We start from the raw sequence: 23999 nt of genomic DNA, 5'->3' as shown, positions 1-23999 counted from the left end.
CATGGCAGACAAAGCGTCCGCCTGCATATGCCGCTCCTGGATCAGGTGGCCATGGGAGTGGGCATGAAGGCAGGTTGTCCCAGCAATGCTGTGTGTGCCAGCCAGGATGGCCGGATGGCCCCCGCCGTGCCAGCGATGATAGCGCCGGAGCGTACTTTTGGTTGAGGAAAGGAGCGATTTGCCTCAACCAAATCCCAGCCGCATGCATACCCCTCACACCTGCCCAAGAAAGGCAATGCCACTCGCCGGCACGCTTTAAAGGCAGGGGTCGATCTCTCGGAGAGATGAGAGCGAAAATATCGCATTCCCTCCTCTGCTCTCCTTGGCCACCATCCCTTTCCCTCCCGCTACTTTGCTCTCATTGCATTCGCAACATTCACAGTCTGTGGGAAATTCCTCACATACAAGCCATGAAACCGACATCCATCTCTATTGTCTTGGACACAGACACAGTCAGCCTGTTCGGCGAGCGCACACAGGCTGCCGGCCACATCCTGACTGGCAAGGTTGTTGCCAGGTTCCGCACCACAACCAAGGTGCGCTCGCTGGACGTCTCGTTCACTGGCGAGCAGGCCATCAGCTTCACACCACGCCCTGCCAGCGCCAGTGCCCGGGGCCGGCAATCACCAGTGACTGCAAACAGGCGTCTGGCAGACATCTCGCAGCAGCTGGTAATACCGGGTGCCGACAAATCCACAGCTACATTTAGCGCTGGCATGCACGAGCTGAGATTCGAGCTGGTGCTGCCAGGCGACCTGCCGCCGACGGCCAACCTCCTGTTTGGCAGCATTTCGTACACTGTGCGTGCCAAGCTAACGCTGACAGGTCTGCGGTCAAACTGCAGTGCACAGACACCGGTAGTGGTGGTGCGGAACCCCGGCGAAGGCAGCGAGTGGGCAGACGCAAGCGCCGATGCTCTGAGCACCAGCGCTGAATGGGAGGACAAGGTCAAGGTAACGCTGGCCCGCGACTCTCACATCGTGGCAGACAGCGCGCTGGCCCAGTTCACATGCATTGTCGAGCCTGGCATCAAGGGGTTGCGTCTAATGGCACTCGATCTAGTGCTCAAGGAGGTGCAGACGGTGTTCCGCGATGCCGGCCATGTGCCGGTCCACAGAGAGACGCAGGTGATTGCACGCAAGCGCATTGCCTTTGGCAGACAGGGCTCCGCAGCCGACAGCCGGGAAGAGCACCGGGTGGCGCTAAATATGCCGGCTGCCTACGAAGATGTGCAGTTCGAGCTCCAGTCCGACAGCGTCACCGTGCGGCATCAGGTGGTGCTGACAGCGCTGGTCAAGGCACCCGAAGGCGCTATTGTCGAGATGACCATCCCCGCCTATGTCTCGGTGCTGCCAAATGCCGGCGCCAACGGCACCATTGACCTGCCCCTGTACGAGAGCTCGGGCTCTGACCGGCTGATCCAGACATCCCAGTCTGTCATTTTACCAGGCGCTCTGTCTGACTACGGCGCCCAGTCTGTCATTTTACCAGGTGCTCTGTCTGACTACGGCGCCCAGTCTGCTGGTGCTGACAGCGCCGTTGCAGTGGCTCGTGACCTGCCCCCATACTCGCTGCCTGTGTGCCCGTCGTGCGGCAAAGAGGACGTGTCTGTGCTGCAGTGCCACACGGCGGCTGCGGTTAGAATCAGCCGGATGCCCCCCAATGCCGAGATCGAGGACCTGTGTGCTGAACTATGAAAACTAGAGCGTGGGTTGGGCTGTATTTATAACAAAACATCATAAAGACTGGTATCCGAAGGGTGTATTACCGAAGAGTGAGGCAGGGTGTCAGGTAGTGACTGTCAAGGTAGTTGGCTGCTTACAGCTGTCGCTTGAGCCATCCCCAGCCGGCGTTCTCGATCTGGCGCTTCAGCCGATGCTCGCTGACGCTCTCAGCCTGGCGCCTGCCATAGGCAACCGGGGCATTGCCGTGCTTGAGCCATTCCCAGCTGCCATTCTCGATCTGGCGCTTGAGCCATTGCTCGCTGGCGTTCTCGACCTGGCGCGTCAGCCATTCCAACCCAGCATTTTCGATCTGCCGACGCTCAATAGCAGCCACACTATCAGACTGAGGGGCGGGTACTGCCATGGCGACAGCAGAAAGGAGAAAAGCAGGCGCAAAGAGCTTCATGGTTGATGAGTGGGTTGCTTGGGGCGCTGATGGTCAGGAGGGTAATAGGGGGTTTGGAGGGTAGGAGGCAGAGGGAAACAGTGGTATCTGGGGAGGATGGTTTCGCTAGTGTCAGGACTGGCAGTGATGTGTTCTGCTTGAAATCTGCGGACAGACCATGCTCATTTATACTCGTGTATGACAGTACCGCCAAAGTCGCTAGGAAAGCGAGCAACAGATGTTGCTTGCCGAAGGCATCCACAATTGCACAAGCGACATCTTGAGCGGTGAACACATGCACAGCTAGTTCTTTTGCTGGTTATTGTCCTAAACATCCGACCCAAGGCATGGTGTGGTGTCACTTGGTACATGATCGCCCAGACCTAAATTCCAGAAGGTGGGTCGAAGTCGTGGCGCATTGGCTACAAGACCTTCACGCAGTCTGTGTGCGTGAGCTAGTACATTCTCTATTGCTTGCGTTTTCAGCTACGCTGGTGTCTGGTCGAGCACATTCTCCGCGAACCAAACTGGCCAAGATACTGGCTGCTGAAATGGACTAATAGACGGAATGTCACTGGGATGGTATGATTTTCGCTCAGCTCAAAACACAAACAATTGTACAAGCGTCTGAAAAAAAGCATGTATTTTGATGGCTGGTTTACATCTAACTACTTTATTGGCCACTCTAGGTCGTCACGTCTGACTCAAACAAAGCAAAATTGCTCACGCATACATGCTTCTGCATATCTGTCATCTTTTAACCTACTAGTCCATCTTTCAATTCAAGCGGCAAAGCGTGAATATTTCATATTGCCCACCAAAAGCTGGAGCTGTTTATATGACCACCCGTACCGGCTCGTAGGAGGAGTCGACAAACGGACATTGGCATGCAGTTCAGGTGGCTTTGAACTGACCTGCGGTGCAAACATATCAGGCAAGCATTGTTCACCCCATTCAAGTGGAAATGCGAATTTTGCAGTGTTCCTTTGTCGAAACACTGGGTCGGATAGTGCATTCAGTGACCAGCTGTACTGCATCTGCTATTTACTCTTGCCATTCTTGCTTCGCTCTGCACATCTTTCGGCTACTCAGAGGTTCATAAGCACTTGTATTTAACTCTTCTAGACCATTACTTTGCAACCAGTCTTCTTAGTATATCCTATTTACAAACATGGCGACCAAGCATGCTGTATTTGCCCTCACTCTAGCGGTGATTGCTACTTGTGAAGTCTACGGGAACGAGCCTGGGTTCGTTGAAGTCGGATATGCACCACAGGTGCTCGTCGCATCTCAGCAGTACGAAGCCAACCGGCCGTACCATGTCGCTGCTAACGCCGGGCTGCGTGCTGGCGAGGCGAGCAGCGCAAGCGAGCTGGGTGCCCTTGCGAGCCATGAGCATTCGGCAAGCGAGTCGTCCAAGAGCAGCAAGAATGCGGCAAATACCAACACAAACGCCATTGCTGGTCTTGCTTACGCTGTCGCTGCTGCCTCCATTGCTTGTGCGTGGGCAGCATATTAGCCCCCCCCCCCAACAAACCAAGATTTGGTATTCACAAATAAACATTGGGAAGTGCATGAAGCAAAGTCAAATGGTAGTATATTGCTGAGTATAAGTATGCAGTTGTCTATCTTGAGAGCTGTATATCAATCGAAAATGGTTCTGTCACGGTGCATTCGCAAATGATAGACTGGTTAGAGAGTGTTTTGCGCATCACGTCGCTTACCCGCACGCATTTCATGACATTCAGAACACTGATCTTGGTGCACTTTGTTGCCACTTCGCGGACGCCGATATCAGTGATGCCAGTACAATATGCGACGCTCAGCGCCTTCAGCGACTTTAGATTATAGGCGATAGCTGTCAGCGATGTGTCCTCGATTTGTGTGCAGTGTGTTAAATCAATGACTTCAAGCCTGGGACAGTGCTGGGCGAGCTCGCCGACACCGAAATCGGTCAGATGTGCTGTCCACGCAAGTGAGATCCGCCGCAGACCAGTCAAGTGCTGGGACAGCTTGGCCATAGTGATATCGCTGCGCAGACCACCAGCCAGGTTCAGGCTAGTTAGGGATGAGAGCCTGGGGGCCAGCCGTTGGAGCGAGTAGTTGCGTACACCTTTGCAAAAGCACAAGTCAAGGTGCCGCAATGACGAGGTGTAGTGGTCAGTAGACAGCCCATCGCTGTGCCGCGGTCCGCGCATCGAGTTCCGCATGCTACGTTTATGGTAGCTGGTTGATGCGCCCGAGTAGCTCAAATGAGTGTCGTCAGCAGCGGGCAGCGATACATCCAGCAGTAGACTACTTTTTGATAATGGCCCGAATCCGCTGGCCGCCTTGGGAAGTTGCCATTGCGGGTCCTGCAGGTCTAGTGGATCTGTTCCAGCCGGTGTATACGCCACCCGATATTCGCTGTCATCATTAGAATCAGCTGTGTCACTGGCTACAGGGATCTCAGCTGCAACCGAATGGTACACACTGGTGGCACTGGGCTCTGTCGACATTTCAATCGCTGAATATGGCCGTGCAGATTCCTCATCATTGCGCGAGAGGCTCTTCGACCGCTTGAGCGCTGTCAGCGGACCGCTGCAGAACTGCCCATCGCCCGTTCCACACGGGCCTGCTGCGGGTGCCACAACAGCAACCAGATGCTGTATGATCGTGCCAATCGAACCAGCCAGCTTTGGGTGATTCCTGTCGGCCTCTGCCAGTCGGCTGAAGGAGAGAGAGTGGACAAGCCGCGTATAATGACTCGTGGCACGGCCTTGGGCAGTGGCAGACAGCGTGGAGGCGAATTTAATGACCTGCGACAGTCGCGCAAATTGCGGGCGCCGCCAGAGAAGAGGGATGACCAGCTCCTTCCAAAGATGGCAGGTCAGCATGCATGAGTGAAGGGCCTTTTGGTGGGGCTGAAGCAGGCCGAAAATCTCCTCAAGCACTTCAGGCGGCACGCGTGCACTAGCTGGCTGTCTGGGATCGCCCAAACAGACACCGGAGGCATTGCCAGTGAACGAGACTGCTGCCAGAGGTGACAAGGCTGGCGATATGGCTTCTGTGCTCCCGCCAGGCGACGCTTGCAAGGTGTCCATGGGCGAGTCCGTGGGTGCTATGTGTGCGGGTATGGATGCAAAAAGAATCTATATGTGTGTGAAGGTCGGTGCACAGTGCAAAGCGAGAAGCTGGTAGAGCAAAGGAGTAGAGGTGGGAGTGAAGTATGCCAAAAAGGATGAAAAATAGAGTTCTGAAAAATGGAGTGTAGGTGGGAGGCAAGAGTGTGTTGAGGCGCTCGCCTTTTATACCCTGGCTATGTGAGAGGGCAGCAGCGTCGGCGTCAGCTAGAAATAAAACGGAAACAATTATTTGCAAGCTGTTCGGCAGTTGCATGCAGGCGGCGCGCAATAGCCTTGACAGCCTTTGTGTGAGCCTGGTCTGTTCGCAATTGATGGAGCTGCGCTTTTGTGTTATACAAAGAACCCTTCGAACCAGACACCAAACAGAAGCCATCCCAAAAGAGACTGCTCGCCAATTCGCCTATAGTCAAGTCGGGATTTTATAGTTGAACGAAAACAGAGGGCGAAAGAAAAGGCGTCTTACTTCTTGACCGTGGTCATCGAGTTGAACGCATCGCGCTCAGCAAACTCGAGGCGGACCTCCTCAATGAGCGGGCGCAGGTACGCATAGTCGTCCTCGGCCTTGGTCCACTTGGCACGCGGGTACTCCTGGTGCGCCAGGCTCAGCTGGAACGCGTGTCTGTGGCGGATGTTGCGGCCATCGATCTCCTGGCGCGACAGGCGGCTGATAGCCTCCTGGGCAATCGGGCTCTCCTCGGCAATAAGGTCGTCGTACCGGAGACCTAAAATTATGGAAATGCGTACGATTTCAGTTTCTGTCTTCGTCCATTCAGCTCTCGGAATCCACAAACTTACCCAGGCGGCGGTAGCCGGACAGGTTCACCCAGGTGTTGGCGAGCGGGCGCACGATGGCACGGAAAGCAGAGTTGGTCTGGACAGCGCGGCCGATAGCCTCCATTGTTAAATAGTTATGTATAGAATCTGAAGAGGGGGGAACAGGTAAAGCAATTCGCAGGTTGAATTGGAGGAGAAATTCGAATTGGCATACTCTCTGAGGACCGCACTGAGGGGCTTCGTGCAATCTTATCTCACAGCTTATTGGATATTAATCCGATCTGCTGATGTCGAAACACGAATCACATAATCATATTTACACATATGCCGAAAATCAAGCCAGGTGTGATGTGTTAACTGCTGTTTCAACCGCGCGCACCGGCTGTTTTCCACCTCACACTGCCTTGATACATCTATTTCTCAGCATTCAATTTAGCTACAATGCCATCAGATGAGGGCACTCCAGGCTCCCAGCGACGGCAGTTCGACGTGCATGAATACTCCTTGCAACGCTTAGAGGAGGGCAAAGCACTGACCGAAGTTCATAGCGAGCTCAGCAGCCAGCTGCGCGAGCTGCGTCGCGAGCTACACAACCTGATTAACCTCCGCTACGAGGACTTTCTTGGGCTGGGCACCAGTCTGAATGGCATTGACACAACTATCAAAGAGGTGCACGCGCCGCTCCACGACCTGTCGGAGCAGATATCGGCGACGCATGGCGAGTTGACGGCCAAGCTCGATTATCTAGACATGCGGCTGGCATACCGCACTGCGATTCGCGAAAAGAAACAGATGCTGCGAGTGTTCATCGATCTAGCGAGGCTTTTGGATAGGGTTAACGCTATTCTAGCTGAGGCTGCACAGAGCAAAAACGAAGGAGACCTGTCGGAGCATGTTAAGTGCCTCGAGCGCGCAGCAGTGGACTTCAGTCAGATAAAATACTTTATTGGCAAGGGCGGGGATTCGCCGTTTGTCCAGCAGGCAGAAACACGGATGCGCGGTATCGAGAATGCACTGAAGCTAGCGCTATATACTTTCTTTGTGCGCTGCGTTGACCAGCATCTTGCATATTTCAGCGAGGACGCCGATACTCAGGACGAGACGGAAAACCTGCTATGGCTGTCGCAGTGTCTGCGCGCGTACAGCACTATTGATGAGCAGGCGGAGGCCGAAAGCATTTTGAGGAATCGGCTGGTGAAGCCGTTTGTGCATGGCGCGGTGGCCGGTCAGCCTGGCAAGGGCATGGGCATGGATTCGCAGGCTTTGGCAGATATGCTGGAGCGCATCATTGGGTTTGTCTCGCGTGTTGGGATTCCGTTAGTCGACGGCGTTTGTGCACATCTGCCGACTAGCCAGTATAACCTTAAGACGCAGGTATTTTGGCACGAGATATCTGACGCGATAATGACGTCGCTGCCATTGCTGTTTGTACCGGGGATGCCAGATCGATTCCATCGCAACTACCAGATTGTGTGTCGGTTTGTGCGCGACTTTAGCGATCTATTCAAGCACGCCGATTCAATATCCGCTGCTGTCGACTTTGCCAAGGACGAGCATTTTGTGGAGTTCCACCGCAAGTGGCAATTATCAGCGTACTTTGCGATTCGAAAGACCCAAATCATCGATGCCATCGAGGGCAAGGAACCAGCAGCGCCGACAAGGAAATCGCTGGATCGGGTTCGTGCTACAAGCCCTAGTGGGCCAAGTCGGTCAGGAACCCCGGCATCTACTATGAGCAACAGATCGGCTAGCTCGGAAAACGGCTCCATCCGGAGCACTTCATCGGAGGACCATCTGGTGGACCGTGTCACTGTAGACGCCATACGCGCAGAATTGGGGCTGTGCACTGACACTGCCGCCTTGGCTGTGTGGGCGATCCGCCGGTGTTGGTCGGCAGATGTGTACTTGGCGCCGCTGGCGTTTCGGTTCTGGCAGCTGAGTATCCAGGTCGTGCTGTGGTTCGGAAAGAAGACTGAGTCTATAGTGGGCTCGTTGGTCCAGGAAAGGCCAACTGAAAATGGCAGCCCGGCTGGTGATGCCCGGGTTAGCAGTGCGCTGTTTGCAGTGCATGACGTGATAGTGCTCCGTGGGTACATGGTGGGGTATATCTCCTCAGTTGCAGAGCTGCTGCCAGTGCAGTCCCCATTGCTGGGCATGCAGTCACCCACCAGCGCCAGCCATTTGGGGATGTTCGGCATTTCCATCAACGGAACAAATCGAGGCGATGCCCCAGAGGCCTCATCCAAGGACATTACCGCCAGCTTGATGTCTGCGATCACAGCAGCGTTTGGCACCCTCGAAAGCACGACCCAATGTGCACTTGACTTTGTTTCTGCACAGGTTGTTGCGCAGAGCTGTACGAACATTGCCGCACACCTGCGCCGCACAACATCACACTACCGGCATACAAACCGTGAGCCGCCTACTGACGCTTCGGGGTACATCTCAAAGCTATTCGCTCCACTGGAAGCAGTAGAGCACCAAATCGCCGGTCTGCAAGCACAAAGCCAGTGCCAGCAATTTGCTGACCAGGCTGCTGCGGCGCTGCGAGAGGCTGCGTGCAAAGGTGTTTCGAAGGAGGTCGCGAGTGCCAGCGCAGATGCCTTGGCGACAATTAGCAAGACGGAGGCTAGCTTGCAGAGGCTGCGCAAAACCAGGGACTACTCGAAGCTTGATCAGTCTGCAAGCAACACGCTGGTGCCAAAAGGCGTCGATTTACGTGGAGAGATGCCTAGCACCGACAACGAGAAGATCCGGCGACAGATCTGGCTGGATCTCAGCGAGCTCGATCGTATCATTCGCAAGCTACACACGCTGCCACACTTTGAATTTACAGCGCTGCTGAAGCAGATTGCGCCCTTTGGCGTCTGAGGTTGTTCCCAATACATTAGTCGTGCGACATACACATGGGCATACATGCGCGATATCGATGTGCGGATAATCGAATCAGCAGTGCGGATAAACGATAGTTTTCACATGAAAGTTCACCCTGGAAAAACGAACCATCTTTCTACATTTACAGCATGCGAATCAGCAGCTCGTATGTCAGCAGGGTCATCATGCTGGCGGGCACGGTCCGAATCAGATTCGTCGACAATCCCCGATAGAACGCGGACACTCCCTCCTCCTTGTAAATCAGCCGGACAGCATGGGCAATGCCTCTATATTTTGGCGGATGTGTCGACTGGTTCTGCAGCCTCGTGCGAATAACCTCGTGCGGGTATGTCACACTGGACGCAAACATCTTAGAGATGGCTGACGCCAGCAGGATACGCGATGACGCGAGCTGGTGAGTTGGATCGTCGTTGAGAACCGCCTTGAGTTGCTCGTAAAGTGGAAACTGTACAGCTACATGTGTTACGCCCAGCAGACTCGTCCCGAGGCCCTTGTAAAACCCCATCCACCCTTCGTGCGCTTGGATCACCTTCACTGCATGCCACATGCTCGTGTACTGGTAGTCCGTGAACGCGCTCTGGGTCATGAACCGCGATTTCAGCACCCACACCGGGTTTGTCAGCAGAGATGTCGTTGCGCCCGCTCCCATTGCCGACACAACGTGCACAGCTGCGTGGCCTGGCTGACAGCCAAGTACCTGTGAGGTCTTGGCCTTTAGCCCTTCGTATGCTGCAAAATATATGCCCCATGTCGGCAAGTACCCCATCAGCATCGGTGCCAGGCCACGGTACAGCCCACGCATGCCCTCCTCAGCCGCTATCCGCTCCAGTGTGCTGAATGTGCCGCGGTATGGCTTATGCCCGAGTCGCCTGTACTTCTCCTGCAGCACGCCTTGGTATTGCAGCCGTGTCTTTACCACATCCAGTGGACACGTCACTATGGATGATACTGCGCCAGCGCCGGCGCCAGCTATCGAGTTTTTGAGCGATTGGGACCAGAAGGGGGCCGCCGCCTGAGTCGAGCCCTGACGAATATCCTGCAGTGCGCCTTCGTCTCTGGCTGGCAACTTGTTTAGCAGCTGCCGCTCTCTGCCGCCACCCATACCAATTGCTGCTGTGCTCTGACCCAAATTCTCGCCTACGACATCGTCAGGCCTCCGTTCAGGCACCAGCGTAATATCGCCGCTCATAAACGCATGCGAGTGCTGGTACTGTGCCCGTGGCTCTGCTCCCTGTAGCCGTTGGTCGCCGTTATCGCGGTGAGGAGGAATGCCCCCAGAGGGCCAGTAGTGGTCCCGTTCGCTGTGCATCTGCTGGTAGAGCACGCTGTTAGTCTCTGCTGTGCTCCCCACAAATGGGGCTCTAGTGTCTGGGGGTGGTTGTGTGGAGGCGGCTGCTATCTTGCTCATGCGGCGGTGTCCGAATTCCAGAAAAGCCTGTGCGCAAACTGGGCCCTTTTTCCGCAGGGAGCTTGAGTACTGCTAATAAACAGGTGCAAAAAGATAAGGCTGAGCTGAGGGCTGCGTGGATAATTGTACAAGGGCTGGGAGTATAAATGATGTGGAAAAGAGAGCGACAAAATTCAGGGAGGCAGCGGCGAAAAAATACAAAAAACTATCTGACAGGAGGAGAGCAAGCGAGAGTGGAAAGTGCGATCTCTGCGAGATAGCCCGCCGATGGAGCGGCGTGCTGCTAATTGCTTGCTCCACCGCTTCCCATCCAAAAGAACTAGCCCAGGCCGCGGCGGCTCCTCTTGCCCCGTGACCATATAGCGGCATTAATTGCACACGAACTCGCACAAACGTGAGCGCTGTCCCCCGAGTGCCATGCTGGGCTCGTACCAGCAGACAATGCAGGAGGTTCGGCCGACGTAATGAGCAATGCTCGCTGAAGCGGGGCTGACTCTGAGGCCCAGTTACTATCGGAGCCGCAGTTCACTGCGGACCTGCCCCGTGCGCGACAACCTGCCTCTGTGACCACCTGCACCTCTGACTAGTCCCGCGTCAGGAGATGATGGAGCCGGTCCAGTCCTGCAATAGCGATCTCCAGTGCAGCTTTTATCGGACTGGTGGCCTTATCGCTCGCTCCACTCACCTGAGCTGACTGCGAGAAAACGGCCCCAATAGCTCGCAGGGAGAGGGACTGTTGCTCTGAAGTTTTTGCCCCAGTGGCGCACTGTATATCGGCGGCCCCCACGCCTGTGCTGCCAGGACTTTTCAGAAGGAAGACCGCCCCGCGGTTCCCTTAAAAAGAAGCCCAGGTTCCAAGCGCAGATGGGGACACCCAGCTCCTTCTTATTTTATCTCCTCTACAGCCGATACTCCTAACCTCCCTATTCTACTTTATTCTATTCTCCCGCACATCTATAACCTTCTCCTATCCCACTACTACTTCACGATATTCATCTCTATTAATGATCGATCCATCGAAACCTGCGAACATCTCGCCACGGCGGCGGTTCACAGAGCCTGTATCGCCTGAGCATTCGCACCGCCGGCTCAGCACGGGCCTGCGCCGGGTCACATCGACCACCGGCAAGTCAATCAAGCGGCTGTTCCGCAGCGGTAGTCTCCGGCGCAAGCACCCATCAGAAGATCCACAGGATGCAGACATTGCCAGCCCACACACAGTCTCTACCGGCGATCGCGTGCACATCCAGCAGTATCACAGTGAGCGGCGACCGTCGTCGTCACATTCCAACCGCAGTGTGCGTAGCATATTCACTGCAGCCCGCAAGCTGTTCCACCGACATGGCACTGATGACTTTGCAGAGCCGGTATTTTACGATCCGATTACTGGCGAAGAGAGCCCGATGATGGACGCACGTGTGGACATTCTGGAGCAGGCGTGTGCGTCGGTGCCTAAAACATGCCACACGACAGAGCTCCGGCAACTGCCAGAGGACAGCATGGCAGAGATTCCACAAGACCGGGAGCGCCACAAGGTAAGCGACTCAGTATGGTTGCGTTTTGTTTTGTTATTGCGGGCTCTGCTAGGTGTTGGCCCCTGCAACCACCTGCCGCTTCATTTTGGCATCCATGACAGTCGTAATATGCACTTGCTCTGTTACCACACCTTCTGGTCCAAACAGGGCTTATGTACTGCACACCTTTGTGTCGCCCATGCAATGCAGCGGGTCAGGACCACTCCCAGATGTTTGCTTCATCGATAGCCTCTATATCTGGCAGCGCCATTGCAGGTTGGGTAAAATGAACTCATACATTTGGGGCCATGCATTCCCGTTTTTTCTTGCAACCCTCAGCTACAATGTAAATGGTCGCCACTTGGATGCCTGTTGTATTTAGCGGAGGCCAAATATTGATTCCTCATTTGCCGTTTGACGCGTTCTTGTAGCCGCCTTTGGACGAGTTGTTTGCAGACAATGGCCAGCCACAACCTGTGCCGTGGAAGCCGGCTCGCCAAGCGTCACCTACTCGCACCCTGCCCAGCGCCCCGCAGACACCGTCTAAACTGGATTCACAGGTAAAGTCGCCTTCGAATTTCTCCAGCAGGAGCCTTGGCCTTGATTCGCTCGATTTCGCCTACAACGAGAACACAACCAGCTTCATTCCGCCGTCACCAGCGCAATCTGGCACATGGTATGCGTCCCCTGAGTCAGGGTTGTCTCAGACGACTTCCCAGTTGCAGCCACTTATCGAACTTGCTGAAGAAGAATCTACAAACCCCATGCTGAAGAGGAGCAGCAAAAGCGCCAACAAGATCCAGGTCGAAATGCAGCAGGTCACCCGTACATCGCTGTTGCAGGACAAGCGCACCTCAGTGGCCCTGAGTGACGGCTCCTTCAACCAACACTACAGCTCCAGCCTTGATCCTCGGGCAACATCACACGACCAAATGCCCGACGAGCCGATTGAGCTCCTGGATCTAAGCGAACTCGACCAAATCGACAGGTGTCCTGACGTGGTGATGGATGGCGGTTTCGTTGGCGAGCCAAAATGCTCAGTATGGACTCAAGACCCCGATTTTGCGGTCTCGCCAGCAGCTACTGTTGCAGCAGTGCACGGTGAACCCGATTCTCCAGCGTGTCTTGACATATTGGCAACCATTCGTACTCTTGGCAACCCCACTGCTGTGTGCAGCTCTGCCCTCGCAGGCCTATGTGTAAATTCTGCAGTAGCTACGGTACCAATCGTTGACTCTCCCTTCTCTATTCGAAACATCGACGAGCTGCTGAAGGAGCTCGAAATCGCCGATCATTCGGATGCGCTCCAGTGCCGGTCCACAGGAACTACTGCTGTTCACCATCCTACTTTTGTGGATCCAGATGCGTTCTCATTGCTCGAAATCGATGAGCTCATTGAGCAGCTAGGTGATGCTGAATTGGTAGAGCACTTTGGTGCTACTTTAAGAGAGCCGGAGGCACAGTTCCTAGAGGTGGACCCAGTGGAGCTGGTCAATGGACTGGGAATTGCCGTTGCTCCCAATCTTACGGAAGGGACGCCGTTGTTGGTCGACACTGAGCAGCTCATCCAGCGCTTAGGGTGTGCAGATATTTTGGTCAATCAAGCCGTTCCTGATTTAGTTCCAGTACTAGATCCGGTCGAGTTGGTTTCGTCGCTTGGTCGCGTGATTGAACCGGTGTTCCCTACCATCCTCCACATTGACGAGCTCATTACGGCTCTTGGCAGTGCAAACGCCGTCACAGATTTGGCTGTTCCGGATCTAGTTCCAGTACTGGATCCGGCCGAGTTGGTTTCGTCGCTCGGTCGCGTGATTGAACCGGTGTTCCCTGCCACCCTCCACGTTGACGAGCTCATTACGGCTCTTGGCAGTGCAAACGCCGTCACGGATTTGGCTGTTCCGGATCTAATTCCAGTACTGGATCCGGTCGAGTTGGTTTCGTCGCTTGGTCGCGTGATTGAACCGGTGTTCCCTACCACCCTCCACGTTGACGAGCTCATTACGGCTCTTGGCAGTGCAAACGCCGTCACAGATTTGGCTGTTCCGGATCTAGTTCCAGTACTGGATCCGGCCGAGTTGGTTTCGTCGCTCGGTCGCGTGATTGAACCGGTGTTCCCTGCCGCCCTCCACATTGACGAGCTCATTACGGCTCTTGGCAGTGCGAACGCCGTCACGGATTTGGTCATTCCTCTCGCCAGACCTATACTGGATTCAGCCGAGCTCATTGTATCGCTTGGTCGCGTCATCGAACCGGCGTTCTCTGCTGCCCTGCATGTCGATGAGGTTATCAATGGGCTGTGCACTACAGAGTACCTTACGAACCCCTTCCTCCCTCATGACCCTGAGTGCGTTTCCGCTAGCCCCAAGCAGTTTGTTCACGAACTAGGTGCTACTGTCACCCCCAATGTGTCCTCAGCACCAGTGGCTAGACTTCACATTCCTTCATTGATATCCATGCTGGGAGGCCCAATATCGCCACGCGTTGCTTTAGAGCCTGCCACCAACGATGAGGAAGAGACACTCGATATCCCTAATATCATCTCGAGCTTGGGCGGAGTTCTGTCGCCAGAATTTGTTGTCCGTGATGCGCACCGCATGCGCAAAGCCAGCACGCAAACTCTTGTCGACACCTATGAATCTGTTGACTCGTCGCTCCCTGCCAATTTTGGATGCATCAGGTTTGCAAAGAGCATGTCCGAAGACCACCCGGAATATAAGACTTTTGCAAGTAGGCCGCGCGCTTCACTGTCGGGCATGGATGTCGATGAAATCATCCACGAATCGCGGTCCCGCGCTGGGACGTTGACCTCGAGTGACCAGGAAAGCGCGCATCGCTTTACCAAGCTTATTTCGGCTCTGAATATCCAGCCGATTGTCTACACTCGCCCGCTCCTGGGTCTATCCAGAGGTATCCTGTTCACACATCTGTGCTGAAGCATATCCTTTTTATTTTGTCACCCGTGTTATTTTATGTCTCACATTTCAATATCTTTTCCCGTACACCCCTTTTCCACATCACGCTTCCACGCATCAAACTAGCATTTGTTTACATTATATTCCACTGGTATCGCTACAGTTTCTTAAATGACCGAGTATACACAGGAATATCCTCAATTGCTGGATGCATTCCCCAGTACCGCTTGACTTTTGCCCACCGCTGTCGATGAACATAGTTGAATCGGTGCGAGTCTTGCAAACACATATCAAAAGACATTGGCGACTTGTCTTTCAGTTTGGCGTCTCTGGCCCACACATCCGGGCGCACCGCGTATACAAGTTCTATCCACTGATCTGAATCTAGAATCTGTTTGACTCTGCCGTGCTTTATCGCCTCTACAGTCTCCTTGTAGTCGCCAATGTGGTGGCTCTTGACAAACACGCTGGGCACAGTCCACTGCCCCGTAAGCTCCTGGAGCCGGCGTTGGATGATGTTTCCAGCCGTTATATCGCCAAGGTAGACTAGCCGGAACTCGATCTGGGATTTGGCGAGTTCAGAGATCATCTTCTCGCTGGTGTCGCAGTTGCGTCGCGCAAATAAGACGACGGGATGGCTGTTGATTAGTGCCACAGTGCGCTCGAGTGCAGTGGGCGTGTACCGTGTCCACAGCGGCTTCGGGTCCTTTGGCGGGACAATGTTTCGTAGCGCGAACGAAGGACTGCGAATCATACTACCAGACGATGCAGACGATGCAGACAAATAGACACTAGACGTAGAGAAGACAGTGTCACACAGCGTCGGAAATTGTCTGCAATCCGTACACGCTTCGAATGTGATATGGGGAACTGGTGTGACAAAATCGTGACGTAAACATGGAAATCCAAGATAAAATAAAAAAAGGTCATTAGTTAAAACTCCAACTGTGGTCCGCCTTAGTCGCTTCTGACATAGTATCCGTAGCGGAGCCAGTAGTGGTCGAATTCGTAGAGCACGCGGTCGACAGCCTTGTATCCCTCAACCGGGGCAAACGTCGGCGGAGCAGCATCAAGGTCAAGGTGCAGAGCACTCTTGGCCAGCTCCTTCTCGGCACCAACCTGGTCAGCAGCAGCACCAGCAGCAGCCACGCCACGAGCAGGCGAGATATTGGCAGTGTGGTTGGGCAGAGAGTCGTTGCGGGCCTTGAAAACAGTAACCGTGACAAAGCGCGGGCCGAACACGCGCGTTACCTGCTCGACTAGGTTCTTGACCCCGGCTGGGTTCAGCAGGTCGATCGCCCGGTCGTTGGACACATTCGTTTCAAAGCTGGCGTACGAACAGTGCGCCTCAGGCGTAACGTGAATCGTGTAATACCCATCGCCCTGCAGGCCGTTGAGCGAGAAACCGCACGGCGAGAACAGGAACGAGTCGGTCGACGACTCGGGATAGATATCGGCAATTCCCGATGCGCGCTCAACAGCCTTTCCACCGCAGGATCCCTCCTCAGCGCCAATACCATCAATGTACATGAGACGCATGCGGTCGGGATCGAGCCCAGTCATCAAGATCTCGACAGTTGTGTCGGCACCAATGGCAGCTGCGCTACCGAGGCCATGGACAGGGTCCTCAAGACTAGCCGCCGAGTCAAGCTCGTGGCCCTCGGAAAGACCGTGAACAGTTGAGCGAGAAGAACTGCGGCTCAGCGGGTGGATGCGCGGAGATCCAGCCATCGAGTTGTGAACAGTGTCTTCGTCATGCGCAGCCCGGGCTGTGTAGCCGTGGTCCAGGTCAGAGGCGGTGGTCTGGCCAAGCAGCGCACCATCGAGCATAGCGGCGTTCTCTGCGGCAGTCTGCATGGCAGATGTGTCGTAGGGGCCACTCAGGTACAGGTGCCAGTGATCGCGGTTGGTCTTGCCGATCAGGTACGCGGATCCCTCAGGGAAGAATTCGTCCAGGTACCTGACCTCCCGCTCCCATGAGCTGTGCAGCTCCTCTTGCTGGTCGGGGAACATAAAGTTCTTGCGCGAATAAAAGACCTGGTAGGCGCCAACAACGCCAAGGTAGGCGCGCGCGATTTCCAGGATGCGCGGGATGGCATACAGCAAGGTCGTCGTGCCGCAGGTCTTGAGCACGAGCTTGTGGGGGTAGACGAAGAACGAGGACTCACTACACCATATGCCGAGTAAGTATGAAATGCATAAATTGAGCATAAACCATCCCCATCCCCATCCCCAAATCAGCCATCCACACCCGCATCGGCAACCTTGTATGCCTGGGAAACGCAGCCACCCAGCGTTTCATACTCATGCTTGCTGGTGTCAATCATGGCAGACTGCACGCAAAAATAGCAAAACTCAAACAGGAACCCAGCAAGGCTCCCAAGCAAGTAACAGTAGTTGCATACAGAACACGTACCTGAGGAGATATGAGTCAAGGTGCTCGTTGCAGAGCGTGCTCAGGACCTGGCAGTGGACAAGGTCGAGCATGTCGCGCCAGACCGCCCGCGGCACGCACCGCAAGCCATCGCGAACCTCGGACCACTGGTCAAAGTCCTCGTCGCTGAGCTTGCCGGCCTGGTTGACAAGCTTCGCCGCCTGCGCATTAGGGGCGAACCACATTTCCAGGAGCTTCTCCGGGCCCTCGAAAGCGCCCGTGTATCCCTCGCTGTGCGTGCCGTTGTTGCTGCACGTCGGGGTGGTAGACTGTTTAGTCTCGGCAATAGTATTATCGGTGACGCTCATGCCGTGCTGGGCATCACCGACGGTCGACGAAGAGAAAAGGGCTGCTGTCATTTAAGTGGTTGGCGGTGAAGGGGGGTGCTGCTGGTTTTAGAAGCTGGTGCTCGCCGAAAATCCGGTGGTAAGCTGCTGAATAGGGGATTGGAAAAGTGAGAGTTGCTGCGTGGAGCAGATACCGAGGTCAGGAATTAGATGCTATCTCCCTGAGCTCTAGGCCGCCGCTATAAAATGGTCGCTATAATACTGAGTGTCTGAAGAGGTAGAGTATCCGCGTCGGAGTCGGACACAGGGCACGGAATGCCGGCGAAATTGCTGCTGGTATGTTGGAGGTGGTTGAAGACAGAATAGTGGTGAGAAACACGCTGGTCACCAAAGCATAAACCCTGTCGCGTTGTGTGGCTGCTGTGGGAACGATAGAAGAAAGAGCTGGAAGTGCAGATAAAGCTCAGGAACAGAGAAGGGAGAAAAGAGAAGATAATCGGAGGTGCCTCGTTAGTCTGCCCCAGCTAATAAGTGCCGACGAAACTCAGGAGCCCACACTGATGCGATCCGCTTATCGCCCAAGCGCCAGCAGCATTTTTGGGGCAAGTGGCAGGACAAGAAAAAACAGCCGGCCCACTGGCAAATCGTTGGTGGGCAATCCTCCCGCTCCTCGCCTCTAGCCAGGCATTGAATTTTTTTAAACCCGCGCTAAAAAATTTTAATCCTGGAACTCGGGCAGCAACAAAAGCCAGTCCAGCGCAGGTCACATGCTACTGTAGGGATGCGTGGCCGCAGTGCTCTGGCAGACTGGGCACATGCCGTCTCCTCATCAGCCGGCGCCGCGCTTCTTGTTCTCCACAGTGCTAGGGGTCAGAGATTTGAGATGGTCGCTGCGAGCATCGTACCAACGATCAGTAGCGCTGTTGCCATGCCATTTGCGGAAATAGCCGACTGTGCACCCGACCCTTGCTCAGACGACAGTTGCGAGGCAGAGTGATGTTTGGAGCTCAGTGAGCCAACGCTGTGATCGCTCGGCTGATCTCCAGAAAGCCTGCCAAGCTCGCTCGACAGACTGCCCGGAGTGCCTGTTTCAGCTGTTGCACCATTGTGGCCATAGGCGCTGCTGTGTTCTTGGGCGACAGCGCTAGCATTTGCTAGGCTGAACTGCTCAGCGGCCACCCCAGTATGTGGTGTGTATCCTACCTCAGCTTGTGTACCAGACTGATTTCCAGGATAGCTGGACGCAGGAGTAGGTGTAGCAGCTGCATCGATATTTGCCACTGGTGTGATGATGCCGCTTATTGTCGAAAAGAGGGCCATTGATTCGGGTAGCTGTGCGGGAACTGGAGCCAGGACCGGAGCTGGTGATCCTTGTGAGCCAACACCGACAGCGTATCCTTCAGGCAGGTAGATATTGGTATTTGAACCGGTAGCGCACAGGGCAAGAAATGAAGCAGCGAACACAGATGACCTCAACATTCCGGCACAGGTAATTAGAATATTATAGTTTGCTAAGGTAAAGGCAGAATCAAGATGAGATGATGCTGGATCCAAGATTTGTATATACCTTATTTATATACCACTTGTCTTCCGAAAGTCTTCTGGGAGAGCGCACCATTGCCTGACCACCATGCTGGAACAAGATGTAGCCTCAAGCCCACTATTGGCAGCACTAACATGCATTGATCTGAAAAGCATTGAAGTGAAGGATGATATGTTTGACTTTTGGGCCATTGTTTTCACCAAAGTGATCATATTGTAGAGAATCCGACTATGCTTCAAGGCTGGTGGGCTCTCTTTTACTCCTGTTTGTATATTGTTCTGCAAACTCATTTAGATCTGTTGACAACAAGCGTCGCATTCATATGCCATCCAGAAAATATATACTCTTGCTCAAGCACCTATTATTGTTTGTGTAGTTGAACAGAAAGCGTTGTTGATTCAGAGTCATACGCTTGTTTTTCTAAAGACTGCTGTGCTTAGAATCCAACGGCAGCTGTACCATGTCTTTTACTAAATATTATTGATCTAGTATACATCACCCGGTATGCAAGGTCTGTGATTATTGCAAAAAGCCATATTGCGGATCCATGGTCTTCCTGCTTGAAAATGGCACAGTCTATGAACGGCGAATCTGCTTTTTCGACGGCTACAGATGGTTCCTTTCGTTCTCTATAAACTGTACTTCAAGTGAAATAATAATATTGTAGCGATTCTTGTTTGCTCGAAAGCATTGTAGCTAAAAACGTGGAGCCAAAATTTTTACTCAATTTATGCCACAGCCATTCATTTTTTTGCAACAGTCTTACTCGCCATCTAATTGTGCACAGAGCAATGGACAAATGTCGCTGGCACATACCATAGCTGGATATAGATAACACAGGCCATGTTGGGATTCAAAAGTAAAGGGTGAAGTTGCTGCCAGCAGTTCAGGTATATCTCTGCTGTATATGATTTTATAGTCCAAAGGTGTCTAACTGTCCGCTAGAGCGCTTTTGAGTTGCTGAAACGATTCAGGCTCTTTTGAGTCCCTCAAAGCCGGTATGTGTGACTCGCTCTGTGAACTCCTAAAAACAGTATTATCTCATTAGATCGATGGATTCAGATCCCAAGGTGTCAAATATACATCCTAAAGGCATTGATAGAACCGAGTTCAGAACCCTACCTCAAAGCGCTATTTGTCTTGGCTTGCCGCGAAACTCTGGAGCGAGTTCAGTCCAGATCCAGTGCTGATCATAGGCAATTGGAGTGCGCGGATGGCCCGACACCATGCGCCGATTCGTGGCAAGGGATGGCACGACAAGTTCAAGCACCATGGCTTTGAAGTCTATCTGATCGACGAATTCCGGACATCGTCGATGTGCCCGTTCTGCTGCGAAAAGTTGCTGCAGACATCCCGGCATGTTCCTGAACGGTTCCGCCGTTCCAGGGCCATTGCTACCAATGCTTCTGGCGCTACTCCAGCAATAAGGAGGCCGCACAAAAGGTGTACTACAGCTACAGGCGATTCGGCTGCCAGCAGCAACGAACCAGCGCGAAAACGCTTGCGCTGAGCAGGTCATCAAGACATGAGACGTCCGAGATCATCATTTCACTAGCAATCATCCGACACGTTCAAATGACCGGTTTACTGAAATGCTTTTATCGGCATGTCAAACCATGCTGGCTAGCAGCTAGACTCACATCGTGGGCAGAGAAATTTTATAAAGTACACACTCACATGGAACGCATAAATAATCTCCAAACACAATATTCGTAACAATATTAAGGGCTTGTAAGTGAGTAGATATGGTGCATATACATATGATCCCGTTGAAGCCTGTGGTACCACTCACCATGCGATTCTTTAATCACTCTGACTTCACCACATCTGCACCCATCTAACAGCCTCCTCTTTACGTCATAGCGCTAGTGCTATGACATAAGCCCCAGTTCACCATCAATGGAATCTGTGGTCATTGCACAGATTCCCGGCATAAAAGCCTGCACATTAACTCGGCGCCCGTCTTTTCAGTTTTTCCTCACTCATAACAATATTTCAATATTTCTCTCAGATCCGCTACTTCCCTTCTAACATCTGTTGCATTACATTTCCAGGTCAATTCAGACACTAGGAGTTAATGCAGCACTCGTCACATCGTTTGGGTTTGGTCAGGATGGGGGGGGGGAGTTCTCGTTCTTCAACCAGACTTCGTGCGTGTAGTATTGTCGTAAACAGTATTTTTCAGTATCGTCTCAGCCAGAATAAATATGTTGCTACCAGCAAGCACATTCTACCAGTAGTGGCTAGATATTTGTTCACTCTTTCAACCTAAAGAGGTACTGTCATTCACGCCTGAACAAGAGCCACATGTATATGTGGATCCTACAGCCAAAACAAACTATGATTCGGTTTCCAACAAGTATCACTTTTAGCTGTAGTCACTCTGTGCAAGAAGCTATTGAGGTTGAAGTTATATTTTTATGGCTAGTAGATGAAGGTTATGTTAGTGTCCCTACAAAAATTATACTGTTGGGATGCTGTGAGCTAGAAAAAAGCTGGTTTTCTGTGGCTGTTGTTTCAGGCGCTTGTACAATTGCTTGTGTTTTGAGCTGAGCGAAAATCATACCATCCCAGTGACATTCCGTCTATTAGTCCATTTCAGCAGCCAGTATCTTGGCCAGTTTGGTTCGCGGAGAATGTGCTCGACCAGACACCAGCGTAGCTGAAAACGCAAGCAATAGAGAATGTACTAGCCCACGCACACAGACTGCGTGAAGGTCTTGTAGCCAATGCGCCACGACTTCGACCCACCTTCTGGAATTTAGGTCTGGGCGATCATGTACCAAGTGACACCACACCATGCCTTGGGTCGGATGTTTAGGACAATAACCAGCAAAAGAACTAGCTGTGCATGTGTTCACCGCTCAAGATGTCGCTTGTGCAATTGTGGATGCCTTCGGCAAGCAACATCTGTTGCTCGCTTTCCTAGCGACTTTGGCGGTACTGTCATACACGAGTATAAATGAGCATGGTCTGTCCGCAGATTTCAAGCAGAACACATCACTGCCAGTCCTGACACTAGCGAAACCATCCTCCCCAGATACCACTGTTTCCCTCTGCCTCCTACCCTCCAAACCCCCTATTACCCTCCTGACCATCAGCGCCCCAAGCAACCCACTCATCAACCATGAAGCTCTTTGCGCCTGCTTTTCTCCTTTCTGCTGTCGCCATGGCAGTACCCGCCCCTCAGTCTGATAGTGTGGCTGCTATTGAGCGTCGGCAGATCGAAAATGCTGGGTTGGAATGGCTGACGCGCCAGGTCGAGAACGCCAGCGAGCAATGGCTCAAGCGCCAGATCGAGAATGGCAGCTGGGAATGGCTCAAGCACGGCAATGCCCCGGTTGCCTATGGCAGGCGCCAGGCTGAGAGCGTCAGCGAGCATCGGCTGAAGCGCCAGATCGAGAACGCCGGCTGGGGATGGCTCAAGCGACAGCTGTAAGCAGCCAACTACCTTGACAGTCACTACCTGACACCCTGCCTCACTCTTCGGTAATACACCCTTCGGATACCAGTCTTTATGATGTTTTGTTATAAATACAGCCCAACCCACGCTCTAGTTTTCATAGTTCAGCACACAGGTCCTCGATCTCGGCATTGGGGGGCATCCGGCTGATTCTAACCGCAGCCGCCGTGTGGCACTGCAGCACAGACACGTCCTCTTTGCCGCACGACGGGCACACAGGCAGCGAGTATGGGGGCAGGTCACGAGCCACTGCAACGGCGCTGTCAGCACCAGCAGACTGGGCGCCGTAGTCAGACAGAGCACCTGGTAAAATGACAGACTGGGCGCCGTAGTCAGACAGAGCGCCTGGTAAAATGACAGACTGGGATGTCTGGATCAGCCGGTCAGAGCCCGAGCTCTCGTACAGGGGCAGGTCAATGGTGCCGTTGGCGCCGGCATTTGGCAGCACCGAGACATAGGCGGGGATGGTCATCTCGACAATAGCGCCTTCGGGTGCCTTGACCAGCGCTGTCAGCACCACCTGATGCCGCACGGTGACGCTGTCGGACTGGAGCTCGAACTGCACATCTTCGTAGGCAGCCGGCATATTTAGCGCCACCCGGTGCTCTTCCCGGCTGTCGGCTGCGGAGCCCTGTCTGCCAAAGGCAATGCGCTTGCGTGCAATCACCTGCGTCTCTCTGTGGACCGGCACATGGCCGGCATCGCGGAACACCGTCTGCACCTCCTTGAGCACTAGATCGAGTGCCATTAGACGCAACCCCTTGATGCCAGGCTCGACAATGCATGTGAACTGGGCCAGCGCGCTGTCTGCCACGATGTGAGAGTCGCGGGCCAGCGTTACCTTGACCTTGTCCTCCCATTCAGCGCTGGTGCTCAGAGCATCGGCGCTTGCGTCTGCCCACTCGCTGCCTTCGCCGGGGTTCCGCACCACCACTACCGGTGTCTGTGCACTGCAGTTTGACCGCAGACCTGTCAGCGTTAGCTTGGCACGCACAGTGTACGAAATGCTGCCAAACAGGAGGTTGGCCGTCGGCGGCAGGTCGCCTGGCAGCACCAGCTCGAATCTCAGCTCGTGCATGCCAGCGCTAAATGTAGCTGTGGATTTGTCGGCACCCGGTATTACCAGCTGCTGCGAGATGTCTGCCAGACGCCTGTTTGCAGTCACTGGTGATTGCCGGCCCCGGGCACTGGCGCTGGCAGGGCGTGGTGTGAAGCTGATGGCCTGCTCGCCAGTGAACGAGACGTCCAGCGAGCGCACCTTGGTTGTGGTGCGGAACCTGGCAACAACCTTGCCAGTCAGGATGTGGCCGGCAGCCTGTGTGCGCTCGCCGAACAGGCTGACTGTGTCTGTGTCCAAGACAATAGAGATGGATGTCGGTTTCATGGCTTGTATGTGAGGAATTTCCCACAGACTGTGAATGTTGCGAATGCAATGAGAGCAAAGTAGCGGGAGGGAAAGGGATGGTGGCCAAGGAGAGCAGAGGAGGGAATGCGATATTTTCGCTCTCATCTCTCCGAGAGATCGACCCCTGCCT

The 23999-nt window shown here is 53.8% G+C and overlaps 6 protein-coding genes across 6 annotated transcripts; 3 read left to right on the top strand and 3 right to left on the bottom strand.

Annotated features, from left to right (window-relative positions):
• Positions 1 to 308: 308 nt before the first annotated feature.
• DL89DRAFT_119078 (uncharacterized protein) lies at positions 309 to 1759 on the top strand. Its single transcript, XM_040883179.1, has one exon. The coding sequence runs from the start codon at positions 411 to 413 to the stop codon at positions 1695 to 1697; it is 1287 nt and encodes a 428-aa protein (XP_040739579.1). The 5' UTR covers positions 309 to 410; the 3' UTR covers positions 1698 to 1759.
• Positions 1571 to 2155, bottom strand: DL89DRAFT_271185 (uncharacterized protein). Its single transcript, XM_040888874.1, has one exon. The coding sequence runs from the start codon at positions 2128 to 2130 to the stop codon at positions 1819 to 1821; it is 312 nt and encodes a 103-aa protein (XP_040739578.1). The 5' UTR covers positions 2131 to 2155; the 3' UTR covers positions 1571 to 1818.
• Positions 2156 to 2614: 459 nt separating this feature from the next.
• DL89DRAFT_119075 (uncharacterized protein) lies at positions 2615 to 3312 on the top strand. Its single transcript, XM_040883178.1, has one exon. It carries the CDS (start codon positions 2749 to 2751, stop codon positions 3223 to 3225), a length of 477 nt encoding a protein of 158 aa, XP_040739577.1. The 5' UTR covers positions 2615 to 2748; the 3' UTR covers positions 3226 to 3312.
• An 18204-nt stretch (positions 3313 to 21516) lies between these two features.
• Positions 21517 to 22061, bottom strand: DL89DRAFT_271178 (uncharacterized protein). The gene has a single exon (XM_040888873.1). It carries the CDS (start codon positions 21800 to 21802, stop codon positions 21590 to 21592), a length of 213 nt encoding a protein of 70 aa, XP_040739576.1. The 5' UTR covers positions 21803 to 22061; the 3' UTR covers positions 21517 to 21589.
• Positions 22062 to 22103: 42 nt separating this feature from the next.
• DL89DRAFT_271177 (uncharacterized protein) lies at positions 22104 to 22688 on the top strand. The gene has a single exon (XM_040888872.1). The coding sequence runs from the start codon at positions 22129 to 22131 to the stop codon at positions 22438 to 22440; it is 312 nt and encodes a 103-aa protein (XP_040739575.1). The 5' UTR covers positions 22104 to 22128; the 3' UTR covers positions 22441 to 22688.
• Positions 22500 to 23950, bottom strand: DL89DRAFT_119007 (uncharacterized protein). The gene has a single exon (XM_040883177.1). The coding sequence runs from the start codon at positions 23846 to 23848 to the stop codon at positions 22562 to 22564; it is 1287 nt and encodes a 428-aa protein (XP_040739574.1). The 5' UTR covers positions 23849 to 23950; the 3' UTR covers positions 22500 to 22561.
• Between the last annotated feature and the right edge of the window lie 49 nt (positions 23951 to 23999).

Source organism: Linderina pennispora (assembly GCF_002104995.1).
Source record: "Linderina pennispora strain ATCC 12442 chromosome Unknown DL89scaffold_38, whole genome shotgun sequence".
Classification (NCBI taxonomy): domain Eukaryota; kingdom Fungi; phylum Kickxellomycota; class Kickxellomycetes; order Kickxellales; family Kickxellaceae; genus Linderina; species Linderina pennispora.
Note: the sequence above shows the minus strand (reverse complement) of the source record. Positions and strands in the feature narration are given on the sequence as shown.